The following is a 22,545-nucleotide window of genomic DNA, read 5'->3' as shown; positions in this document are numbered from 1 at the left end:
GCCAACCTAAGGCTAGTTTCACACTAGCGTTTTTGAGCGCAGCGACGGCCTGCGCATGGCCGCCGCTAAGCCCCGCCCCCTGCCGCGCCTCCGCCGGTAGCTCCGCCAACCGGTGCATGACGCTACATGCGTCCTGCGTCCCCTATCTTTATCACTGGGGGCGCAGGCCGTGCGCAATATGCGTTTGGCGGCGCATGCGCCTTTTTGACGGTGCGCCGAGCGCAACCAAACTGCAGCAGGTTGCGTTTGGCGCAGGTCGGCGCACCGTCAAAAAGGCGCATGCGCCGCCAAACGCATATTGCGCACGGCCTGCGCCCCCAGTGATAAAGATAGGGGACGCAGGACGCATGCAGCGTCATGCGCCGGTAGGCGGAGCTACCATCGGAGGCGCGGCAGGGGGCGGGGCTTAGCGGCGGCCGTGCGCAGGCCGTCGCTGCGCTCAAAAATGCTAGTGTGAAACTAGCCTAAGCGGGAGAGTGTATCCAGTGTAATGCTGACATTCTCCTTGCACGCCCGAAATGAGGGACCCTTCACCAAGAGGTCGTCTAAGTATGGCAGGAAGACTATGCCCCGCGAGTGTAAGACGGCCATCACGACTGCCATTACCTTTGTGAACACTCTGGGTGCGGTGGCTATCCCGAATGGGAGTGCTGCGAATTGAAAGTGTCGACCATTGATGCCGAACCAAAGAAAATTTTGATGCGGAGGAAAAATGGGAATGTGCAGGTTGGCATCCTGGATGTTGATCGAGGCTAAGTACTCTCCCTGCTCCATGGCTGATATAACAGAATAGAGAGATTCCATCCTGAAATGTTTGACTCTGATGAACCTGTTTAGGAGCTTCAGGTCCAAAACCGGTCTGACTGTCCCGTCCTTTTTGGGGACCGCGAACAGATTGGAATAAAAACCCTGAGCTTTTTCGTGCTCTGGTACGGGAACAATGACTTTGTTGTTTTGGAGTGAATTGATGGCTCCTAGCAGCGCTTTCGCCCGGGGCTCCACCTTGGGAAGTCGGGAGAGAAAAAACCGTGTTGGAGGGTACCTGATGAACTCTATTTTGTACTCTGAAGTCACCAGTTCTACCACCCATAAGTCGTGTGCTACCTCGGCCCAGACATGGCGAAAAAAGAGCAGGCGGCCGCCCACCCTGCTGCTGTCGCCTACCAAGGGCTCCGAGTCATTTGGCTGAGGGTCTCTGGACCCTGGCTCCTCTTGACCTGGGCTGGCGAGCGCGCATCCTTCCCACCGGAATGGGTCTATATGAGACCTGTCGTTCCCTATCCTCGTTGGAGCGAGGTGGGCCGGCCGAACTGGCTGCTGCCATCCATCCGGTGTTGCGGAAGGCTCGAAAACGTGTCGGGACCTGGCGAAAAGGCTGTTTTGCCTTTTGCTGCGGGAGGAAGCTGCTTTTCCCTCCTGTCGCATCGGAGATGAGCTGATCCAACTTCTCCCCGAATAGGCGGCCTCCCTGATAGGGCAAGGAAGTCAAGGACTTCTTGGAAATTGAATCGGCTCGCCAAGTTCTCAACCAGAAGGCTCTCCTAATGGCTACCGCGTTAGCGGCTGCAAATGCCGCACAATTAGCCGCATCCAAAGAAGCATTAATTAAGTAGTCTCCAGCCATAGCAATCTGACTTGCGACCTCAGACACCTCCGCAGGTAAGCCTCTATCCTGCAAGGCGTTATTCAAAGACTCTGACCATGACATCATCCTTGGATACTCACGTCGCCGCGAACGAAGGGGCGAGCGCCGAACCCGATGCCTCAAAAACTGATCGTGCCAAGCCCTCTATGAGCCGATCCGTGGGGTCCTTAATGGACGAGCCGCTAGGCACTGACAACAAGGTCTTCGAGGCCAGGCGCGACACTGGCGGGTCCACCACTGGGGATTCCGCTCATTTGTTACAGAGTTCCGGGGCAAATGGGTATCTTGCCACTATAGACTTCTGGCCCGAGAAGCACTTGTCTGGGCGGTCTCTGTGGCGCTGCACTATATCCTCAAATTCTGGGTGAGTGCCAAATACTCTATGCGGGTGCTTGGCCCGCTTAAAGGCTACCTTATGGCTCGCGGCCAAGGTAGCATCATCTTCAATCCCCAGGGTTTGATTGACAGCTTCAATGAGGCTGTCCACCGTCTCCCGGCATTCCGGGGTATCTAGATCAAGTGGCTCGTCTGAGTCACGATCTGAACTCTGCCCGCTCCCGCTCGCTGGTGAAGGGGAGCGTGATGCTGAACTCCCCAATGCTGAGGCACCGGATAGGCCAGGAGACCTTGTACGGGTTTGTTTCCTTCGCCTCTGTCTGGCATGGGAACGGCCCCTGCAGGCCGAAGGTTCCTGTGGGGTGGAGGACCCTTCCCAGATAAGCGAGCCACTATCCTTGACTCCCTTTGGGGCATGAAGGGACTCGATCACCTTTGTAAGCGAGGCCATAGACTGGGACAATGATAGCGCCCATTCTGGAGGATTCGGCTCTCTGGATTCAGTCGCCGAGGGGGGATCCTGGGCGCGTTCGGAGTCGCAGGCATCGAACACTTTAGCGCTCTGCGCTCGTGGAAACGGGGCCGTACAAGAAATGCTTGCAGAGTAGAGAAAAGTGTGCGTCATCCCTTTCCCGGCCATATTGTGCCTGCCAGGCGTTTTATATATCAAAAAAAAATTTTTTTTTCTGCCTCAATGGGAGGGAGGGGTGGGGGAGGGGAGGCCCCCTTGCTGTTTTAGTGGGCTCCGCAGCGAAGCTGCACTCACCGGACCTGCATCCTCCGACTGCGCGCCCGACCCCCTGCACCTCTGTGGGGCAAACCGACCTCTTTCCTGGTCGCGGCCTACCCCGCACTGAAGCCGGGGCCTGGATTTATCCGGCGCCCGCCCAGGCTTCAAGGGGCTGGCTGCCGGAAGTGACGCAGCGCGCCGAGGGCGGTACTTCCGCCGCGGCCTAACACGGCCAAAAGCCGGGGGCTAAATTTTTCTCCACCGCCCGCGGTGCCGCGGCCTAACACTGGCCAAAAACCGGGGGCTCAATTTTTCTCCACCGCCCGCGGCGCCGCAGTGGCGGCGACAGTGCCGCGCCGGTGATGACGGCAATAAAACACCGCTACTCTTCCCACTATGGACACGAGGAGAGCCTTAGGGGGACGCACACCGTTGCCTGCCGCTGCTGCCCAGGAGCCCCCTGCACGCCCGTACCTTAAATGCGGCTGTCCACTTCACCTCCAGGTAGGCCCTTCAGAGTGAACAGCAAACCAGGGAGCGGGGGGTGGTGTGGGGATCCTGGACGGTGCAGGCACCCTAACTCCGTCCAGCTTCAGCCGAGGAGAGGGACCATCCGCCTCCTTGCAGCACCTTCGTCTTGCGTTGGTGGAGCAGTGGGGGCCACTCGGACCGTCTTGTGCCTCTGAATAGCCCATGGTTTCTCTACCTAGGGGTGGTCAGGGCTAGGTCCGGCATCATGTCCCACGTCGCGGGAAAGGATACGTGGAGGGACACTCGCACGTGCTCGCCCGTTGTTGGTTTGGGGAAATCGGACTCTCTCAATAGGATCCGTTGCGCCTGTCTAATCTTCATGGACAAAAAAGTCTGGAGAAAAAAGGATCAGACGTGTGCCTCCATAGACACTAAGCAAAAAACTGTCTTCCACCCGCAATCAGGGCGAGGGTGTATACGGCGGGGGAGGAGCTAACCTTGTGTTGTTGCCTAGTGTTCGCATCCAGATGGCGGTAGCGTACACCCACAGTACCTGTGTCCCCCAATGAGACGAAGGAGAAAGAGAAATGTTAGTCTTGATGGATCAGTGTCGCGAGGGTGTCACCTCCCCCTGGAAGATCTAGAGATAGACAGTCACGTCAGGTAATGAATTGCAGGTCTTCTTTAGAGATGGTGTGATTTGTGTTCCATATTAAATGGATTTATTTTTTCTGGTGCTGAAGAGGTTAATGACCCTTTCTATGCTGGTTAAAAACATGCAGCTCCATTTCAGCTGCTTCTGATCTGGTCATTACCTCTACCAATATAAACAGCTCAGACCTTCTTGTCCCTGCCAATGAAATATTCTTCTTCCTGTGCTGTGTGCTGAAGCTAAGTGGTTGGAGTAGAGTTGTTGTAGAAGTGTTCTGTGGTTTGCTGTAGTATGTGTTTGCTTATCTCCTGGTCCCTGTTCCCATATAGTTTATTCCTTCCTGTCCATATCCTGCTCCCTATTGTTGGTTAGTGCTTTTGTATGATAGTGGTTTTCTGTTATCCTCCGTTTTGTCTTTGTGTCTTGTTTACCTTCGGTTTCTGTCCCATGCCTCATCGGTTGGGGAAGGGGACAGATCAGGGTTTAACAGGAGTATAGTAAGGACGGAGACTCAGTCCTCTCTACCTTCATGAATTCCCCCGGGACAGGGATAGTTAGGGTCCCAGTTCCAGGGACAGTCCAAAGATCGCCACAGAGTGACAATTAGCCCAAAATTTTTTTATACAATGGTTCTTTATTACCCATTATATATTCATATTAAACTTTGGAATGTTAGGGCTGCTTAGGGTATGTTCACATAGGTCTTACACTCAACGGATTATATATCCAGATTTTCCGTATGGAAACTCTGCTGTGTTAGGTTTTTTTCAGTACCAGTAGGGTGAATTCATCTTTATGAAAACTCATCTACAATCTGTGGAAAAAAAAAAATCTGAATTGTAAAGTAACCGCTGTGCAGATTTAACATCCAAGCATGTGAATATACACTGCGAATATTATCTCTGTCATTGAGTTTGGTTAAATCGGTAGAGAAATTGCCGCAAAATCCATAAAAAAATCTGCATGTGATTTATGCAGATTTTGCCACAATTGATATTTGCAATAGATTTATTTTATGTAGACGTACTCTTAAAAATATATGTGTACATTCCCTTAAGTGTCTTGGTTGCTAGCAATGCTTTGCTCACTAGGCACTGAGTGCCCTCTGCTGTCCAGATGATGCCACATTCCTCCATGAGTCCTCACAGTCACAACCATTCAATATTCACAATGACTACATAAAAACAAGTCTCATACGTTATTTCATTCATTACATAATCAGGCAGATGAGTTTTATACTGTGGTTTCTCCTCAACTTACTCATAAAAAAAATGTAGTGCTATAGCAAAAAATACTCACTTTTGAGGGGAAGGAAAGAGAACAGTGCATTCAGCCCTGCAAACTGACCTATAGGAGAAAAGGGCCAGATGATGACATAAGTATTAATGCTGTCCTAAGAGTGCTCATACAAATTAGATCAAAGTTGTTCGTTTTAGCGGACTAACATTTGTAATCTTGAAATCTCTGATTGGGTTTGTTAGATTTTATCGGCCGATGAGCTGCATCGGCAGCATCAAAATTCAGATTCTCAATAGACAATCTGAAGCATATAAGGGGCATCACTGAACACGATTATCAGGGTTGTAACGATTGCGGTCACAGGGGATGTGACTGGGAAAGGGGGCCTGCCTGGATGCCCTACACTCACTTCTTTTAATTGTATCTGTGTTTTCATCATATGGATACAGTTATACACTATGTCAGAGAAGCGAACCCTTGTCTCCCTGCTCCCTCACTAGCTTCACTAAGTCTCACACTCAAGTGGATTTGCTACAACTAACTGGTTGCAGATGGCGCTCAAAACCACCCACAACTCGGATCCTCCCAGAGGGCACAAACAAAAATGGAGCAGTATATGGCACTAACTGAAATCAAAATACAGTGCTTTGAAAATGTACTTAAACCAGTGAACTTTTGCACGTTTTCACATTACACCCACAAACTTAAATGTATTCTATTGGGATTTAATATGATATACCAACACGAAGTAGCTAGTGTTTGTGAAGTATAAAGGTAATGATACATGGTTTTCGAATTATTTGAAAAATATAAATCTGAAAATTGTGATGTCCATTTGTATTCAGCGCCCTGTAGTCTAATACCCCTAAATATAAATCTGAGTGACCAACTGCCTCCAAAAGTCAAATAATTAATAATTTGAGTCCACCTGGGTACAATTTATTCTCAGTATTACTTACTACAGCTGTTCTGTGAAGGTTTGTTTGAGGACATTAGGGATCAAACCGCATCATGAAAACCAAGGAACACACAAGACAGGTCAGGGATAAAGTTGTGTAGAAGAGTAAAGCAGGGTTGGGTTATAAAAAAAAAAAGCAGCCCAAGTCCTGAACATCTCATAGAGCACTGTTCAATCCAATTAAAAAATGAAAGGAGTATGGCACAACTACATACCTACCAAGATGTTCAAGTGAACTTAAACTGACATCCCAAGCAAGGAGAACACTAACTATTAGTAGTATACTCCATAAATCTGGCCATTATGGAAGAGTGAAAAGAAAAAATACATTTTTAAAAGTAAGTAATAAGAAGTCCCGTTTGCAGTTTTTAGAAAACTAACACTGCAAATTACCCTGAAAACACAATCCCACTGTCAAACATGGTGGTGGTAGCATCATACTGTGGGGATGCGTTTCTTCAGCAGGAACAGGGAAACTGATCAGAATTGATGGGAAGATGGATGGAGCGAAATACAGAGCAATCCTGGAAGAAAACCTATTAGAGGCTGAAAGAAAAGAATTGAGACTGGGGAGTAGGTTCACCTTTCAGCAGGACAATGCCCCTAAACATACTGCCACAGCTACAATGGAATGGTTTAATTCAGGATAGAGGAACCTTTTTTCTGTCGAGAACTATTTGGATATTTATACCATCATTCATGGACCATACAAAATTACCAACTTGAAATTAATCCTGCTATATTTGGCCAAATGTTTAACTCACCCCTAATGTGATGGCTGGAACTGCTTCTCTTTGGTGAGGCATGTGATGTTAGGTGATAACGATGATGTTGCTACTCGCACAATCTTTTCCAGGTCTATGACAGTCTGGAGTGCAGTCAACTCTTTGTGATAAGTTTTGTAAATAACTGATCTCAACCGTAAGGTGTTCCAAACACACATTTATTACACTGCAGGTCTCCTCACAGTGGGAAATTCGTGGCTGTTCAAGTTACATTTATAGAACTCAAGCAGTGGGAGATCTGCCCTATACAGCACATAGGATAAACTGAGACTGCTTTATATACATCACATAGGTTACTATGAGGATGTGTTATACATCACAGATACGCCGAGACTGCTGTATATACATCACATAGGTTACTATGAGGATGCAGTTATACATCATAGATACACCGAGACTGCTGTATACACCACATAGGAGATACCAAGACTGCTGTGTATACATCACAAAGGAGACACCATGACTCATCATATCAAAGGATATACTGGGCTGCACCCAATTAAATAGACAAGAGCTGCAGCATACACATCACAGAGGATACACTTGGGTTGCAGTCTTCATCAGTGGGATGAGAGCACAGAGCAGACTAACTCCGCTCACAAAGTACGTCATGTACTGGCCAGAATTTGGACGTAATCCTTCACTGCATGTGCCGCAGGGTTCAGTAGTGAACACTGCATTTGCGTGCTCTCAATGTCAGAAGGAATTAAAGGGTCTGCTGGCCTAAGCACTGGAGTCCCGGGAATCTGCCCAAGGGCCGGAGAAAGAAGGACATAGTTTGTGGCCCTCGGGCCTGGAGGTTCCGTATACCTGGTTTAGATCAAAATCTCATTGAGCTAGATTGCAAAGAAGAGTGGGCAAAAATTTCAGCCTCCAGATGTGCAAAGCTGGTAGAGATATACTCCAAAAGACTTGTAGCTGTAACTGCAGTGAAGGGTGGTCCTGTAAAGTATTTATTCAGGAAGGAAATTTATATTTTTAAAATAATTAGAAAACCATGTATACATTCCTTTTACACTTCACAAATACTTGCTACTTTGTTTTGGTAGATCACATTTCAACCAAATACATTTAAATTTGTGTGTGTGTAACGTGAAAAAAACTGGAAAAGTTCACAGGGTATGAATAATTTTTCAAGGCTTTGTATCTAATCTATGGATATCAGCGATGATCCAGAGAGAGAAATGCCCACTTTAAACTCAATCTTCTATGTAGCTCATTTAACGCTCAAGATTTTGGATGTTCTCCACTTGTATTGCTCACATTTGTTACCAAGAACAGGTTCTTATATGAATGAGAACTATTCTGTGTAAATTATGCCTGAGTCATTTCTAGAGAAAATTCTTGGTTAATGTTCCCCACTTGTTTAGATCCATGTGTCTCCTGAGGTAGAAACAGTACAGTTCTGTTTACCTGGTAGGCTTCATCCTGCAGCTTTTGTTTCAGGTATTCTTCCATTTTCAGTTCATTTTCAAGTTGGCGCACAGAGTCATTCTCATAAGTTTCATCATCGTGTCTGTTGTATGCATCTTCAGGAACTCTGCAAAAAAAAAAAAAAAATTGGTCATTTCAGCTGATGCTGATTCCTTAAAAAAATCAGTCAGTTTTAATCGTAAATAGAATACCTGTGGAGGTACACACATACCTTCCTGTCCTGTTTTAGCATAAATATTAATGACAAAATAAACTATTCAGTGCTCTCTTGCTCTCTGACCAGTATTTGAGGAAGATGCAGGCCAATTCTGCTCAGTATTTTTTGAAGCAGCCTTTCAATATCTTGCGACGTTGTTCCATTCACTTTAATAGAACAATGCTAAAATATCCTATACAGAAGCTAAAAAAAATACAACGCAGTCGAATATACACCAGTATGCAACTGAAGCAAATATGGAAGAATTCTGCAGTCTCTTCAAACTCCTGCTTAGAGGGGCTGCAGATATTTGGACCTCCCATTCTAACCTTTAGGCTATGTGCACACGTTTCAGAATTTCCATGGAAATTTCCACGGGAATTACGGAATTCCATTCCGCGGGAAATATGCGAGAAAACCGCATTTTAATTCCCGCCCATTTCCCACGGAAAAACTAGCCATTTGCAAGCGTAATTAGCTTGCAGAATGCTAGTGTTTTCCAAGCGATCTATAGCATCTTGGAAAACTGATTGACAGGTAGGTCACACTCATCAAACATAGTGTTTGACGAGTGTGACCAACTTTTTACTATTGAGGCTGCCTATGCAGCATTAGTAGTAAAAAGATCTAATGTTAAAAATAATAATTAAAAAAAAAAAAAAGTGTTTTTCTCGCCTTCCGACGTCCCGTGCAGCGTTCCCGATCCTCGTGATGCTCCCGGCAGGTCCCGTTCCCAGTGATGCATTGCACCAATGACCTTTGATGACGTTGCGGTCTTGTGATTCCGCACAAAGAATGAGCATGCTGCGTATTTGTCCGCAATGCAATTCCGCTGTGGAAAAATGTGCAGCATGAGCACAGCATGTGCAGAATCACATAGGATTTCATGGGATGCTTTTTTTTTTGCATTTTCGCAGCAAAATTGCGCGTTTAAAATCGCCGCGAAAACGCAAAAAAAAATGCAACGTGTGGACACAGCCTAAGGAGCAAGGCCGCCATACACATTAGACTAAAGTTGGCCAAACCTGCAGCATTGACAGGATCGGCCAACAGTCCATCATGTATTGGATCTCCTTACTTTCATGTGGCAAATTATGTAGGAGAGAAGGATCCGGCACATCAGGTTGCAAATGGCTATCCTTCTGTTCTCCGGGATATAAGCAGCCGCCAGATGAGTGTGGCAGTGACTCCTTTATAGATAATACAGGAGTGGTCATGTGTATGGGGTCGGGAATGATAGCAGGCAGCCAAATATTCATTTAATTAGGTGAAGGGGGCTGCATATAAAGGTGCTAGGGGGCTTCATGTAAAGGTGCAAGGAAGGCTGCCTATATAGGTGTAGGGAAGGCTGCCTAAAAAGTTGTAGGGGGCTGCCTATAAAGGTGCAGGGGAGCTGCACATAAAGGTGCAGGGGGTCTGCATATAAAGGTGCAGGGGGCTGCATATAAAGGTGCAAGGGGGCTGCATATAAAGGTGCAGGGGGCTGCATATAAAGGTGCAGGGGGGCTGCTTATAAAGGTGCAAGGAAGGCTGCCTATATAGGTGTAGGGAAGGCTGCCTATAAAGTTGTAGGGGGCTGCCTATAAAGGTGCAGGGGAGCTGCACATAAAGGTGCAGGGGGTCTGCATATAAAGGTGCAAGGGGGCTGCATATAAAGGTGCAAGGGGGCTGCATATAAAGGTGCAGGGGGGCTGCTTATAAAGGTGTAGGGAAGGCTGCCTATAAAGGTGTAGGGGGCTGCGTATAAAGGTGCAGGGGGCTGCGTATAAAGGTGCAGGGGGTCTGCATATTAAGGTGCAGGGGGTCTGCATATAAAGGTGCAGGGGGGCTGCATATAAAGGTGCAGGGGGGCTGCATATAAAGGTGCAGGGGGGCTGCATATAAAGGTGCAGGGGGGCTGCATATAAAGGTGCAGGGGGGCTGCATATAAAGGTGCAGGGGGGCTGCATATAAAGGTGCAGGGAGGCTGCATATAAAGGTGCAGGGAGGCTGCATATAAAGGTGCAGGGGGGCTGCATATAATGGTGCAGGGGGGCTGCATATAAAGGTGCAGGGGTCTGCATATAAAAGTGCAGGGAGGCTGCATATAAAGGTGCAGGGAGGCTGCTCTTTGTCTTTTCAGCTATAGCAACTTATATTGCACATGCCTGACAAATGCTGAAAAGAATCTTTTGGCAGTCTATGGGCTTGTTCAGTAAATGAGCAGTAAGAATACATCCCAAACTACTAAATACTAAAAACAATGGCTTGACTGATCACAGTTTCATACATATCTGCGCGAATATTTCCAGCAGCTGATGATGAATTATGGTTGTGTGTTGGTTTTCTGGCATGGATCTGAGCAAGGAAAGCTTTCTCTGAGGTTGGAGACGGGACCAAGTCATCAAAGTGAACTCTCCCGTACTCTGCGTTCACGCTGCCTTCTGCTTCATTTCCCACATCTAGAAAAGACAAAAATGGAGCATGAATCACATGACTAGACCATGACACCCTATCTTAAGTATGTTATGTCTTCTCTAAATGAAAAGGGTAGGGTAGGTGATGCTAATCTCTGATAGCCTAGCGTAGTGGTGGGGGCAAAGCCTTCTTGTATGGTGGTCCATGGTAGTGAGGTATGCATTCACTGGTGTTCTAAGCTAATGACAAGGTAATGTCTAACTCACTGTTATTTTTCAGTAACAGAAGAGAGTTGTGGCCTTGATTTGTTTGAGGTTGCTGTGTCTTTTATTTCTTGCATGTGGTAAATGGAAGCAGAGACTGAAGCCCAGCAGTGGTGTCCAACGTTCATAAACTATAATGGCACTTATTTAACAGATACATCATGAAAATGGTCTGAAAAGCTCATGATTTGCACACAGATGTCATACGTCATTCATTGCTTCTCATGTACATTAAAAATAAAAAAGAGCATACTGCAAAGTAACGTTCTTTCAGTACTAGACTGTGAGATGAAATAGTGAAGTCTTCTGCAATATCCCATACTCATTTTTTGTGATATACTCGTGTAGAGTGACCAGACTGAGCCCAATAGGACACTCTCTTGGTTCTGTTGAACTTATGAAGCCCTATGGACAAGTCTACTGTATACATTGAGGTTTATTTCAACCCTAAGCAGCGTCGGACTGGCCCACCGGAGAACTGGAGGATTCTCCGGTGGGCCCTGGCATCTGGTGGGCCCTGGCACCTGCTGGCATACAGGGCCAGCAGTTGCCTAGGGCCCCCGCTACTCCAGGGGCCCCCAGCCAGTGGTGTGTCGCACACCATGCAGCTGTTATGGGGGCCCCTGCCAGCGGAGCAGCAGCGGGTGTCAGGAGGCAGGAGCCCCTGTCCCCGCTGCTAAAGAGAAATGAATATTCACTGCGAAGCAGTGAATATCATTTCAGGTCTCCACCCCCAGAGGCCCCGCCCCCAGCCCAGTAAGCCGCTCTGCATCAGGGCCGGCGCCGCCCTCAGTCCTCTCTGCTCCTGGCTCACAGCCAGTGCGCGATGACGTCACTACATCGCGCACCCGCTGTGTGTCTGGCAGAGGGGCAGCTCCTGACACTGAAGCCGGGATCAGCGTGGGAGCGAGGAGGAGAGGTGAGTATTGTTTTTTTTTTTTTTTTTTTTATATCTCTCTCACTCTCTCTATCTGTCTCTATCTATCTATCTCTCTCTCTCTATATATATATCTCTCTCTAATATCTATCTATCTTTCTATCTCTATCTATTATCTCTATCTATCTATCTCTATCTATCGCTCTATCTTTATATCTATCTTTCTATCTCTACATTTATCTCTATATCTATCTATATATCTATCTATCTTACTCTATCTCTATATCTATTATCTCTATATTTATTATCTATCTAGCTACCATCTATATCTATCTATCTTTATCTATATATCTCTATCTAATATCTATATCTATCTATCTCTATACCTATCTATCTATCCATTATCTATCTCTATATCTTTTCTCTGTATCTATCTCTATATCTATATCTCTCGCTATCTATCGCTCTATCTCTATATCTCTCTATAGCTATCTATCTATATATCTATCTATCTCTATATATATCTATCTATCGCTCTATCTCTATATCTTTCTATATCTATATATCTATCTATCTTTCTCTATCTATTTATCTCTATATCTTTTCTCTGTATCTATCTCTCTCTATATCTATATCTATCTATCTCTATATATATCTATTATCTCTATATCTATATCTATTTCTCTCTATATCTCTCTATCTCTATCTCTATATCTATCTCTCTGTATATCTATCTATCTTTCTATCTCTATATCTATCTCTATATCTATCTATCTTTCTCTATCTATCTATTTATCTCTATCTATTATCTATCTCTATCGCTCTATCTCTATATCTATCTTTCTATCTCTACATCTATCTCTATATCTATCTTGCTATCTATCTCTATATCTATCTATATCTATATTATGTCTATCTAGCTATCTCTATATCTTTCTATCTTACTCTATCTCTATATTATCTATCTTTATCTATCTCTATCTATTATCTATATCTATCTCTCTATCTATTTATCGATCTCTGTATCTATCTCTCTCTATATCTATCTCTCTCTCTATCTACCGCTCTCTCTATCTATATCTATCTATATCTATCTTTATATCTATATCTATCTCTATATCTATCTCTATATCTCTCTCTATATCTCTCTCTCTATTATCTCTATATCTAATCTATCTATATATTATCTCTATCTATCTCTATATCTATCTATCTCTATATCCATCTATCTCTATATCCATCTATCTCTATATCTATCTATCTCTATATCTATCTTTCTATCTAACACTATATCTCTGTATCTATCTCTATATCTCATTATCTATCTATCTCTATCTCTCTTTATCTATCTATCTATTGATCTATCCATCTATCTCTATATCTATCTCTATATCTATCTATTATCTCTATTATCTATATCTATCTATCCATCTATCTATCTAGCTATCTCTATATCTCTCTCTATATCTGTCTATCTTTCTAACTCTATATCTATCTATCTCTATACATATCTCTATATCTAGCTATTATCTCTATATCTATCTCTATATCTATCTATCTCTATATCTATTATCTCTATATCTATCTATCTCTCTCTATATATATCTCTATATCTATTTTTATTTATAGCCATCTATCTATATATATTTATCTCTATATCTATCTATATATGTCTATATTATTATTATTATTATTATTATATCTGTATATCTCTATCTATTATCTATCTCTATCTATTATGTATCTCTATCTATATATCTATCTCTATATCTTTCTATCTATAGCTATCTATCTCTATATCTATCTATCCATTATCTATTTTCTATCTATCTCTATATCTATCTACCTATCGATCTATCTATCTATATTTCTTTCTATCTCTATCTATCTCTATCTCTATCTATCTCTATCTATCTCTATCTATCTCTATCTATCTCTATCCATTATCTACTTTCTATCCATTATCTACTTTCTATCCATTATCTACTTTCTATCCATTATCTACTTTCTATCTCTATATCTATCTATTTCTACATCTATCTTTCTATCTATATCTATCTAACTCTATATCTATCTAACTCTATATCTATCTAACTCTATATCTATCTAACTCTATATCTATCTAACTCTATATCTATCTAACTCTATATCTATCTAACTCTATATCTATCTATCTATATAGCATTATTCCCTATGAGGGGGGCAGTATTATACCCTATGAGGGGGGCAGTATTATACCCTATGAGGGGGTGCATTATTCCCTATGAGGGGGGCAGTATTATACCCTATGAGGGGGTGCATTATTCCCTATGAGGGGGGCAGTATTATACCCTATGAGGGGGGCAGTATTATACCCTATGAGGGGGTGCATTATTCCCTATGAGGGGGGCAGTATTATACCCTATGAGGGGGGCAGTATTATATTCTATGAGATGGCTGCATTATATTCTATGAGATGGCTGCATTATACTATGTGAGGGGGCTGCTTTATATTCTATGAGGGGGCTACCCCAACTCCTGCTACATAATTAAGACATGTACAACCTTATATTATACCCGGATATTAGCGTGTTTTACCGCATAATTGGTGGTCTGGTATTTAACTCTATGCAGCTACATAGTGGGCCCCAAGAATGATTTTCTCTGGTGGGCCCAAGGTGTTCCAGTCCGACGCTGACCCTAAGAGAATGTGCACATGACGTCTTTTGAACACAGGGCACCAATGTCAATCTTGGTGTTCTCTGTCAATTGCCAATCACCCTGCACAGTGTTGGGCTGTAAGCAGTGCGTGTGTCTGTGTGTTTGTATGTATGCATGCATGCATGCATGTATATATATATTACACATATACACACACACACACACATACACAGTACATATTATATATATACAGTGGGGCAAAAAAGTATTTAGTCAGTCAGCAATAGTGCAAGTTCCACCACTTAAAAAGATGAGAGGCGTCTGTAATTTACATCATAGGTAGACCTCAACTATGGGAGACAAACTGAGAAAAAAAAATCCAGAAAATCACATTGTCTGTTTTTTTTTCATTTTATTTGCATATTATGGTGGAAAATAAGTATTTGGTCAGAAACAAGCAATCAAGATTTCTGGCTCTCACAGACCTGTAACTTCTTCTTTAAGAGTCTCCTCTTTCCTCCACTCATTACCTGTAGTAATGGCACCTGTTTAAACTTGTTATCAGTATAAAAAGACACCTGTGCACACCCTCAAACAGTCTGACTCCAAACTCCACTATGGTGAAGACCAAAGAGCTGTCAAAGGACACCAGAAACAAAATTGTAGCCCTGCACCAGGCTGGGAAGACTGAATCTGCAATAGCCAACCAGCTTGGAGTGAAGAAATCAACTGTGGGAGCAATAATTAGAAAATGGAAGACATACAAGACCACTGATAATCTCCCTCGATCTGGTACTCCACGCAAAATCCCACCCCGTGGGGTCAGAATGATCACAAGAACGGTGAGCAAAAATCCCAGAACCACGCGGGGGGACCTAGTGAATGAACTGCAGAGAGCTGGGACCAATGTAACAAGGCCTACCATAAGTAACACACTACGCCACCATGGACTCAGATCCTGCAGTGCCAGACGTGTCCCACTGCTTAAGCCTGTACATGTCCGGGCCCGTCTGAAGTTTGCTAGAGAGCATTTGGATGATCCAGAGGAGTTTTGGGAGACTGTCCTATGGTCTGATGAAACCAAACTGGAACTGTTTGGTAGAAACACAACTTGTCGTGTTTGGAGGAAAAAGAATACTGAGTTGCATCCATCAAACACCATACCTACTGTAAAGCATGGTGGTGGAAACATCATGCTTTGGGGCTGTTTCTCTGCAAAGGGGCCAGGAAGACTGATCCGGGTACATGAAAGAATGAATGGGGCCATGTATCGTGAGATTTTGAGTGAAAACCTCCTTCCATCAGCAAGGGCACTGAAGATGAAACGTGGCTGGGTCTTTCAACATGACAATGATCCAAAGCACACCGCCAGGGCAACGAAGGAGTGGCTTCGTAAGAAGCATTTCAAGGTCCTGGAGTGGCCTAGCCAGTCTCCAGATCTCAACCCTATAGAAAACCTTTGGAGGGAGTTGAAAGTCCGTGTTGCCAAGCGAAAAGCCAAAAACATCACTGCTCTAGAGATCTGCATGGAGGAATGGGCCAACATACCAACAACAGTGTGTGGCAACCTTCTGAAGACTTACAGAAAACGTTTGACCTCTGTCATTGCCAACAAAGGATATATCACAAATTATTGAGATGAAATTTTGTTTCTGACCAAATACTTATTTTCCACCATAATATGCAAATAAAATGAAAAAAAAACAGACAATGTGATTTTCTGAATTTTTTTCTCTCAGTTTGTCTCCCATAGTTGAGGTCTACCTATGATGTAAATTACAGACGCCTCTCATCTTTTTAAGTGGTGAAACTTGCACTATTGCTGACTGACTAAATACTTTTTTGCCCCACTGTGTGTATATATATATATATATATATATATATATATATATACTAGCTGAAGAGTCCGGCGTTGCCTGGGCATAGTAACCAACTGTGGTTAGTTATAACAAATTATAATGATTATATTGCACATAAAAACCGTGCATCTAATCCTATCCTGTGTGATACTGACTGCTAAGCCGTGTATCTAATCCTATTCTGTGTGATACGGTCTGCTGAGCCGTGTATCTAATACTATTCTGTGTGATACTGACTGCTGAGCTGCGTATCTAATCCTATCCTGTGTGATACTGTCTGCTGAGCCGTGTATCTATTCCTATCCTGTGTGATACTGACTGCTGAGCTGTGTATCTAATCCTATCCTGTGTGATACTGGGCTCCCTCTGCAGTCTGTGTCAGAGGGTGGTCTGTGTTGGCACGGTAATAAATTGTGCTATTTCCAGCTTTACAGAAGGACGATAACACCATAGAAATGATAAGAATAATAGGCCTCAGTTACCACAACTGTTTACAAAGAAAACTGTTGCTGACAGCAGCCAATCACAGCTCATTTTTCATCTTTTAAACAGCTCTGGGACAGCGTGGCGAGTTTTGAGTGGCGACTTTTGTTTTTCGACTTTTATGTGGCGAGTTTGGTGTGTGTGTGGTGAAACGTGTGCTGAGGGTGGTATATTTGTTGAAGCACGCGGTAGTGTGTGGCACATTTTGTGTGTGTGTTCATATCCCCGTGTGTGGTGAGTATCCCATGTCAGGGCCCCACCTTAGCAACTGTACGGTATATACTCTTTGGTGCCATCGCTCTCATTCTTTAAGTCCCCCTTGTTCACATCTGGCAGCTGTCAATTTGCCTCCAACACTTTTCCTTTCACTTTTTCCCCCATTATGTAGATAGGGGCAAAATTGTTTGGTGAATTGGAATGCGCAGGGTTAAAATTTTGCCTCACAACATAGCCTATGACGCTCTTGGGGTCCAGATGTGTGACTGTGATTATTCTCTATAAAGAACTGCCAGGCTGCTCAGGTCACCCCCACTGTCCAGACTTATAGAAACATACAGGCCATTAACACCCAGAAACTTCTGAAGAACTTGCAGTCTTCATTGGCCCCTATCTCCTCCCTCTCATGTCCTGATTCTGCATTGAAGCATTACAATGAAACACTTCAAAGTGCCCTGGATGAATTTGCACCCCCTATAAATAGAACACCACAACACAGACGGCGACAACCCTGGCACACGGTGCAAACACGTTTCCTGCAGCGGTGCTCCAGGTGCGCCGAACGTCTGTGGAGAAAATCCAATCTACACGAAGATTTCATCCATTTTAAGTTTATGCTTAGAACATACAACACTGCCCTTCACCTCTCCAAACAAACCTATTTCAACACCCTCATCACCTCACTGTCCAACAACCCGAAACGTCTCTTTGACACTTTTCATTCTCTACTCAATCCAAGAGTACAGGCCCCAACCACGGAGCTCCGAGCTGACGATCTGGCCAATTACTTCAAAGAAAAAATTGACCAGATCCGACAGGAAATTATCTCCAAATCCCCTCATACCATGCACTGTCCTCCCTCCCCCACTGCATCTAACTCACTCTCTGATTTTGAACCAGTCACAGAAGAAGAAGTAAGCAGGCTCCTTGCATCTTCTCGCCCAACTACTTGCACCAGTGACCCATTTCCGTCACATCTCCTCCAGTCCCTTTCCCCTGCTGTCACCCCTCACCTAACTAAAATATTTAACCTCTCTCTCTCTTCTGGTATTTTTCCCTCCTCATTTAAGCATGCCATCATACATCCACTACTTAAAAAACCATCCCTCGACCAAAACTGTGCCGCTAACTATAGACCTGTCTCTAATCTTCCCTTCATCTCTAAACTCCTGGAACGCCTGGTCCACTCCCGTCTTATCCGCTATCTCTTTGATAACTCTCTTCTCGACCCTCTCCAATCCGGTTTCCGCTCTTTACACTCCACCGAAACTGCCCTCACTAAAGTCTCTAATTATCTGCTAACAGCTAAATCAAATGGTCATTACTCCATGCTAATTCTCTTGGATCTCTCTGCAGCATTCGACACTGTGGATCATCAGCTCCTCCTCACTATGCTCCATTCCATTGGCCTCAAGGACACCGTTCTCTCCTGGTTCTCCTCCTATCTCTCCGACCGCTCCTTTACTGTTTCTTTTGCTGGTTCCTCCTCCTCTCACCTTCCCCTTACTGTTGGGGTTCCTCAAGGATCGGTTCTAGGCCCCCTCCTCTTCTCCTTGTACACTGCCCATATTGGTCAAACAATCAGTAGATTTGGTTTCCAGTACCATCTCTATGCTGATGACACCCAATTATACGCTTCTTCTCCTGACATCACGCCAGCCTTTCTAGAAAACACTGGCGATTGTCTAAACGCTGTGTCTAATATCATGTCCTCACTATATCTGAAACTGAACCTGTCAAAGACTGAACTCCTGGTGTTTCCTCCCGCTACTAATGTACCTATACCCGACATTGCTATTTCTGTGTGTGGTTCCACTATTACTCCCCAGCAACATGCCCGCTGTCTTGGGGTCATACTTGATTCCGAGCTTTCCTTTGCCCCCCACATTCGATCACTGGCTCGCTCTTGTCATCTGCACCTCAAAAACATTTCTAGAATTCGACCTTTTCTTACTTTTGACTCTGCAAAAACTCTTACTGTTTCTCTTATTCATTCTCGTCTCGACTATTGTAACTCTCTTCTAATCGGTCTCCCTCTTACCAAACTCTCCCCTCTCCAATCTGTCTTGAATGCTGCAGCCAGGATCATATTCCTCACCAATCGTTACACCGATGCCTCTACCTTGTGCCAGTCATTACACTGGCTACCCATCCACTCCAGAATTCAGTATAAACTTATTACCCTCACCCACAAAGCCCTCCATGGCTCAGCACCACCCTACATCTCCTCCCTTGTTTCAGTATACCACCCTACCCGCGCCCTCCGTTCTGCTGATGACCTGAGGTTAGTATCCTCAATAGTCAGAACCTCCCACTCCCGTCTCCAAGACTTTACACGTGCCGCGCCAATTCTTTGGAATGCACTTCCCAGGTCAATACGATTAGTCCCCAATCCCCACAATTTTAAGCGTGTCCTGAAAACGCATTTATTCGGACTGGCCTATCGCCTCAACACATTAACCTAACCTATCCCTGTGTGGCAGAGCCAAAAGTTTTACCATAACCAGGTTCCCAGCATCATGTTCCCACATGCTTTATGCATCCATTAGCCCTCTGTGTCTGTACTGTTACACACTTAACATTATGGCTGGTCCATACAATCAGGGCAACTGTTACCACCCACCTTTCGTGTCTCCCTCTTTCCTCATAGACTGTAAGCTTGCGAGCAGGGCCCTCCTCTTGTTATTTGTTATAATCTACTGTATGTGATTATTGTTATGCTGTAATGTCTATTGTCTGTACAAATCCCCTCTGAAATGTAAAGTGCTGCGGAATATGTCGGCGCTATAAAAATAAAATGTATTATTATTATTATTATTTTGTGGCTGTAGCTGCGACGGTGCAGATGCCAATCCCGGACATACATACATACACACCCACATTGAGCTTCATATAATATATATATACATATATACACACATACATACACACACACCCAGACAAGGTTAGTTTTGACACACATGTGTGGGGAGGACTCCCAGACAGTGAATGGGCAGGTACCCAGGGGACCGCCATCAGGGTTCCTGAGGGAACGATACTGGGAGGACAGTAAAAGGAAAAACTTGACTGAAGTTGTCAGGGAAACAGGGGGCGGGGCAAGCTTAAAGGGAGCAGGGGGCGCGCTGAAGTGGCAGTTGACAGAGAGCCGGACAACAAACAGGGAGCCGTGTGAGCAGAGAGAACCGAGGGAGCGGATGGTGTGTTGTGGAGAGACCGACCGAGGCCTGTGAAAGGAAAGCTGCGGACTCACCGACACGTGAGATGTTAGAAACGGTCACCAGCGGCCGCTCCCCTCATACGGACGAATACAGTCGCCCCCGCTGTTTCCTGCCCTGTTGTGACAAGTCCACGACCTCCACTGACCGTTGCGACGACAGACGATTCCTTTACAGCGGTCAGGACACTGCCCCCCTGCCTTCTCCCTCAGCTGCGGCCCTGTCATCACCGGACCCAGGAGGCACCACCTCGCTACAGGCGGCAGGAGGCCCCCGTCCGGTTTGCTAAGGGGCCCCAAGCAGAGGTCAGTGAACGGTTATATTTAGAGACTGCGTCATAACTCCGCGGTGGGACGAGAGCCGCAAGGAGATGCCTGTTGTGCCCCACCGGCATCGTTTCTTCAGGGCCTGTTGCGCCCCACCGGCATCGTTTCTTCAGGACCTGTTGCGCCCCACCGGCATCGTTTCTTCAGGACCTGTTGCGCCTCACCGGCATCGTTTCTTCAGGGCCAGTTGCGCCCCACAGGCATCGTTTCTTCAGGGCCTGTTGCGCCCCACTGGCATCGTCTCTTCAGGGCCTGTTGCGCCCCACCGGCCCAGTTTCTCCACGGCCTGGTGTGCCCCACCGGTATCGTCTCTTCAGGGCCTGTCGAGCCCAGTTCCGGTCCCGAATATCGAGACGTCAAGGCAGCCGCATCAGTGACCCCCTGCGTGGCCACGCTTGTGATCCTAAACAGACCCCCGGGAAGGATAAGTTTAATAGAGGTGATAAGGACCCGTAGTTTGGTCATACGTGGCCTATAGCACCCGGGCAAACCGGGTTAATCGCATTACATTAAGGAAGTGTTGTTAGGATTGTTGAGTCCCTGCGTGGACTAGTTTGTTGTTAACACTTTTGGTTTGCCCAATATAGCCCCAGCGGCTACAGTTTATAAAAGGTTATTCCACAAACCACACTCAGTCTCGTGTCTCGTCACTGCATCCTGCGAACCTGCTGAACCCTACACTTGGCGTAGTCTGCAGGATGCAGTCTACGAGCACAGACAGTGGTGCCCCAGATCAGGGTAGAGCTGTAAACTCTACAAATGATGAGGGTCCCCATACCAGCATATCATTGGGGGCCATGCTGAACAACCTGCCTAGATTTTCTGGCTCCAATACTATGTTATGGAGCTGGATAGAGCGGATGCGGGGGCTCTTTCGGATACACCCAATGACCCCTGATCTGGAGGCCGAGGTGGCACTCATGGCACTTGACGGGGAGGCGCGGAGGTCAGTGATGATGGAACCTCCGGGGCACCGCAACACTTTTGAAAAAGTGTTACAGATAGTAGAATAGACCCATGGGGACCCAACTAATGTGGGAGAGTTAAGAACCCGTTTGTTTAGTCGGATGCAAATAGAGGGGGAGACGATCACAGAGTATATGAATGTCCTTCAAGAATTGCATACGGCTATAGAAAGAAAGGACGGGGTAGGGGCAGGACCTGTTGACATTACCCTACATGACCTACTGGTGACTGGTTTGCGAGATCCATTAGTCAAACAGGCACTGCGGGAACAGATCAGAATGAATCCCCTAATAGATTTTTCAGAGATGGGGAGTCAGGCACGTGCTCGAGAGCAGTAGCAGGGGATGGCGGTCCCCGTGGGGAAAGTCCGAGGTGTGGAAGCCTCCGCGAGTGTAGTCGAGGAGCCTCAGTGGGTGGAAGAGATGAAGCAAGAGCTGAAAAGTATTAAGGGCGAGTTGGCCGAAGTAAAGAGAAGAACCGAGACCGGGACTGGACGACCTAGCTTTAACCCCGGCTCTTGGGGATCACGCTCCCCGTGGGGTGGTCACCCTACACAGGCCCGGTGTTTTGAGTGTGGAGAACCAGGCCACTTTGCCCGAGAGTGTTCGCGGCGTGGTAGAGACCCACCCTGGCGGCCATTAATCTAAAGGGCTCCGGGCTGGGGGGACGCCGCTCGGAGCCGAAAACCACAACTAGGGGTGGTGAAAGTCCCCAAGATTTGGTAGCAAAATGTCCGGTGGTTTCGGCAGAAGTGGAGGGCCGGGCCGTTCGGTGCCTGGTGGACACGGGGTCACAAGTAACCACTATGCCCGCAACGTACTTTCAACAGAACTTCCTGGAAGCAGCAAGGCCTCAGT

General features: G+C 45.7%; 1 protein-coding gene across 17 annotated transcripts in view; it reads right to left on the bottom strand.

The window, feature by feature from the left end:
* Positions 1-22,545, bottom strand: part of DTNA (dystrobrevin alpha) — a 377,884-nt gene that overhangs the window by 13,586 nt on the left and 341,753 nt on the right. For all 17 annotated transcript variants that reach the window (XM_073583762.1, XM_073583761.1, XM_073583757.1 and 14 more), the window contains 3 exons: positions 10,716-10,887; positions 8,230-8,356; positions 5,134-5,181 (listed from right to left, as the gene is read on the bottom strand). In XM_073583762.1, the coding sequence (XP_073439863.1) occupies positions 5,164-5,181; positions 8,230-8,356; positions 10,716-10,887 (317 nt within the window). In that variant the 3' untranslated portion in view covers positions 5,134-5,163. The remainder of the gene's footprint in view (positions 1-5,133; positions 5,182-8,229; positions 8,357-10,715; positions 10,888-22,545) is intronic.

The sequence above is a fragment of the Dendrobates tinctorius genome, unplaced genomic scaffold, assembly GCF_039654945.1.
Source record: "Dendrobates tinctorius isolate UK_male_01 unplaced genomic scaffold, ASM3965494v1 ptg000081l, whole genome shotgun sequence".
NCBI lineage: Eukaryota > Metazoa > Chordata > Amphibia > Anura > Dendrobatidae > Dendrobates > Dendrobates tinctorius.
Note: the sequence above shows the minus strand (reverse complement) of the source record. Positions and strands in the feature narration are given on the sequence as shown.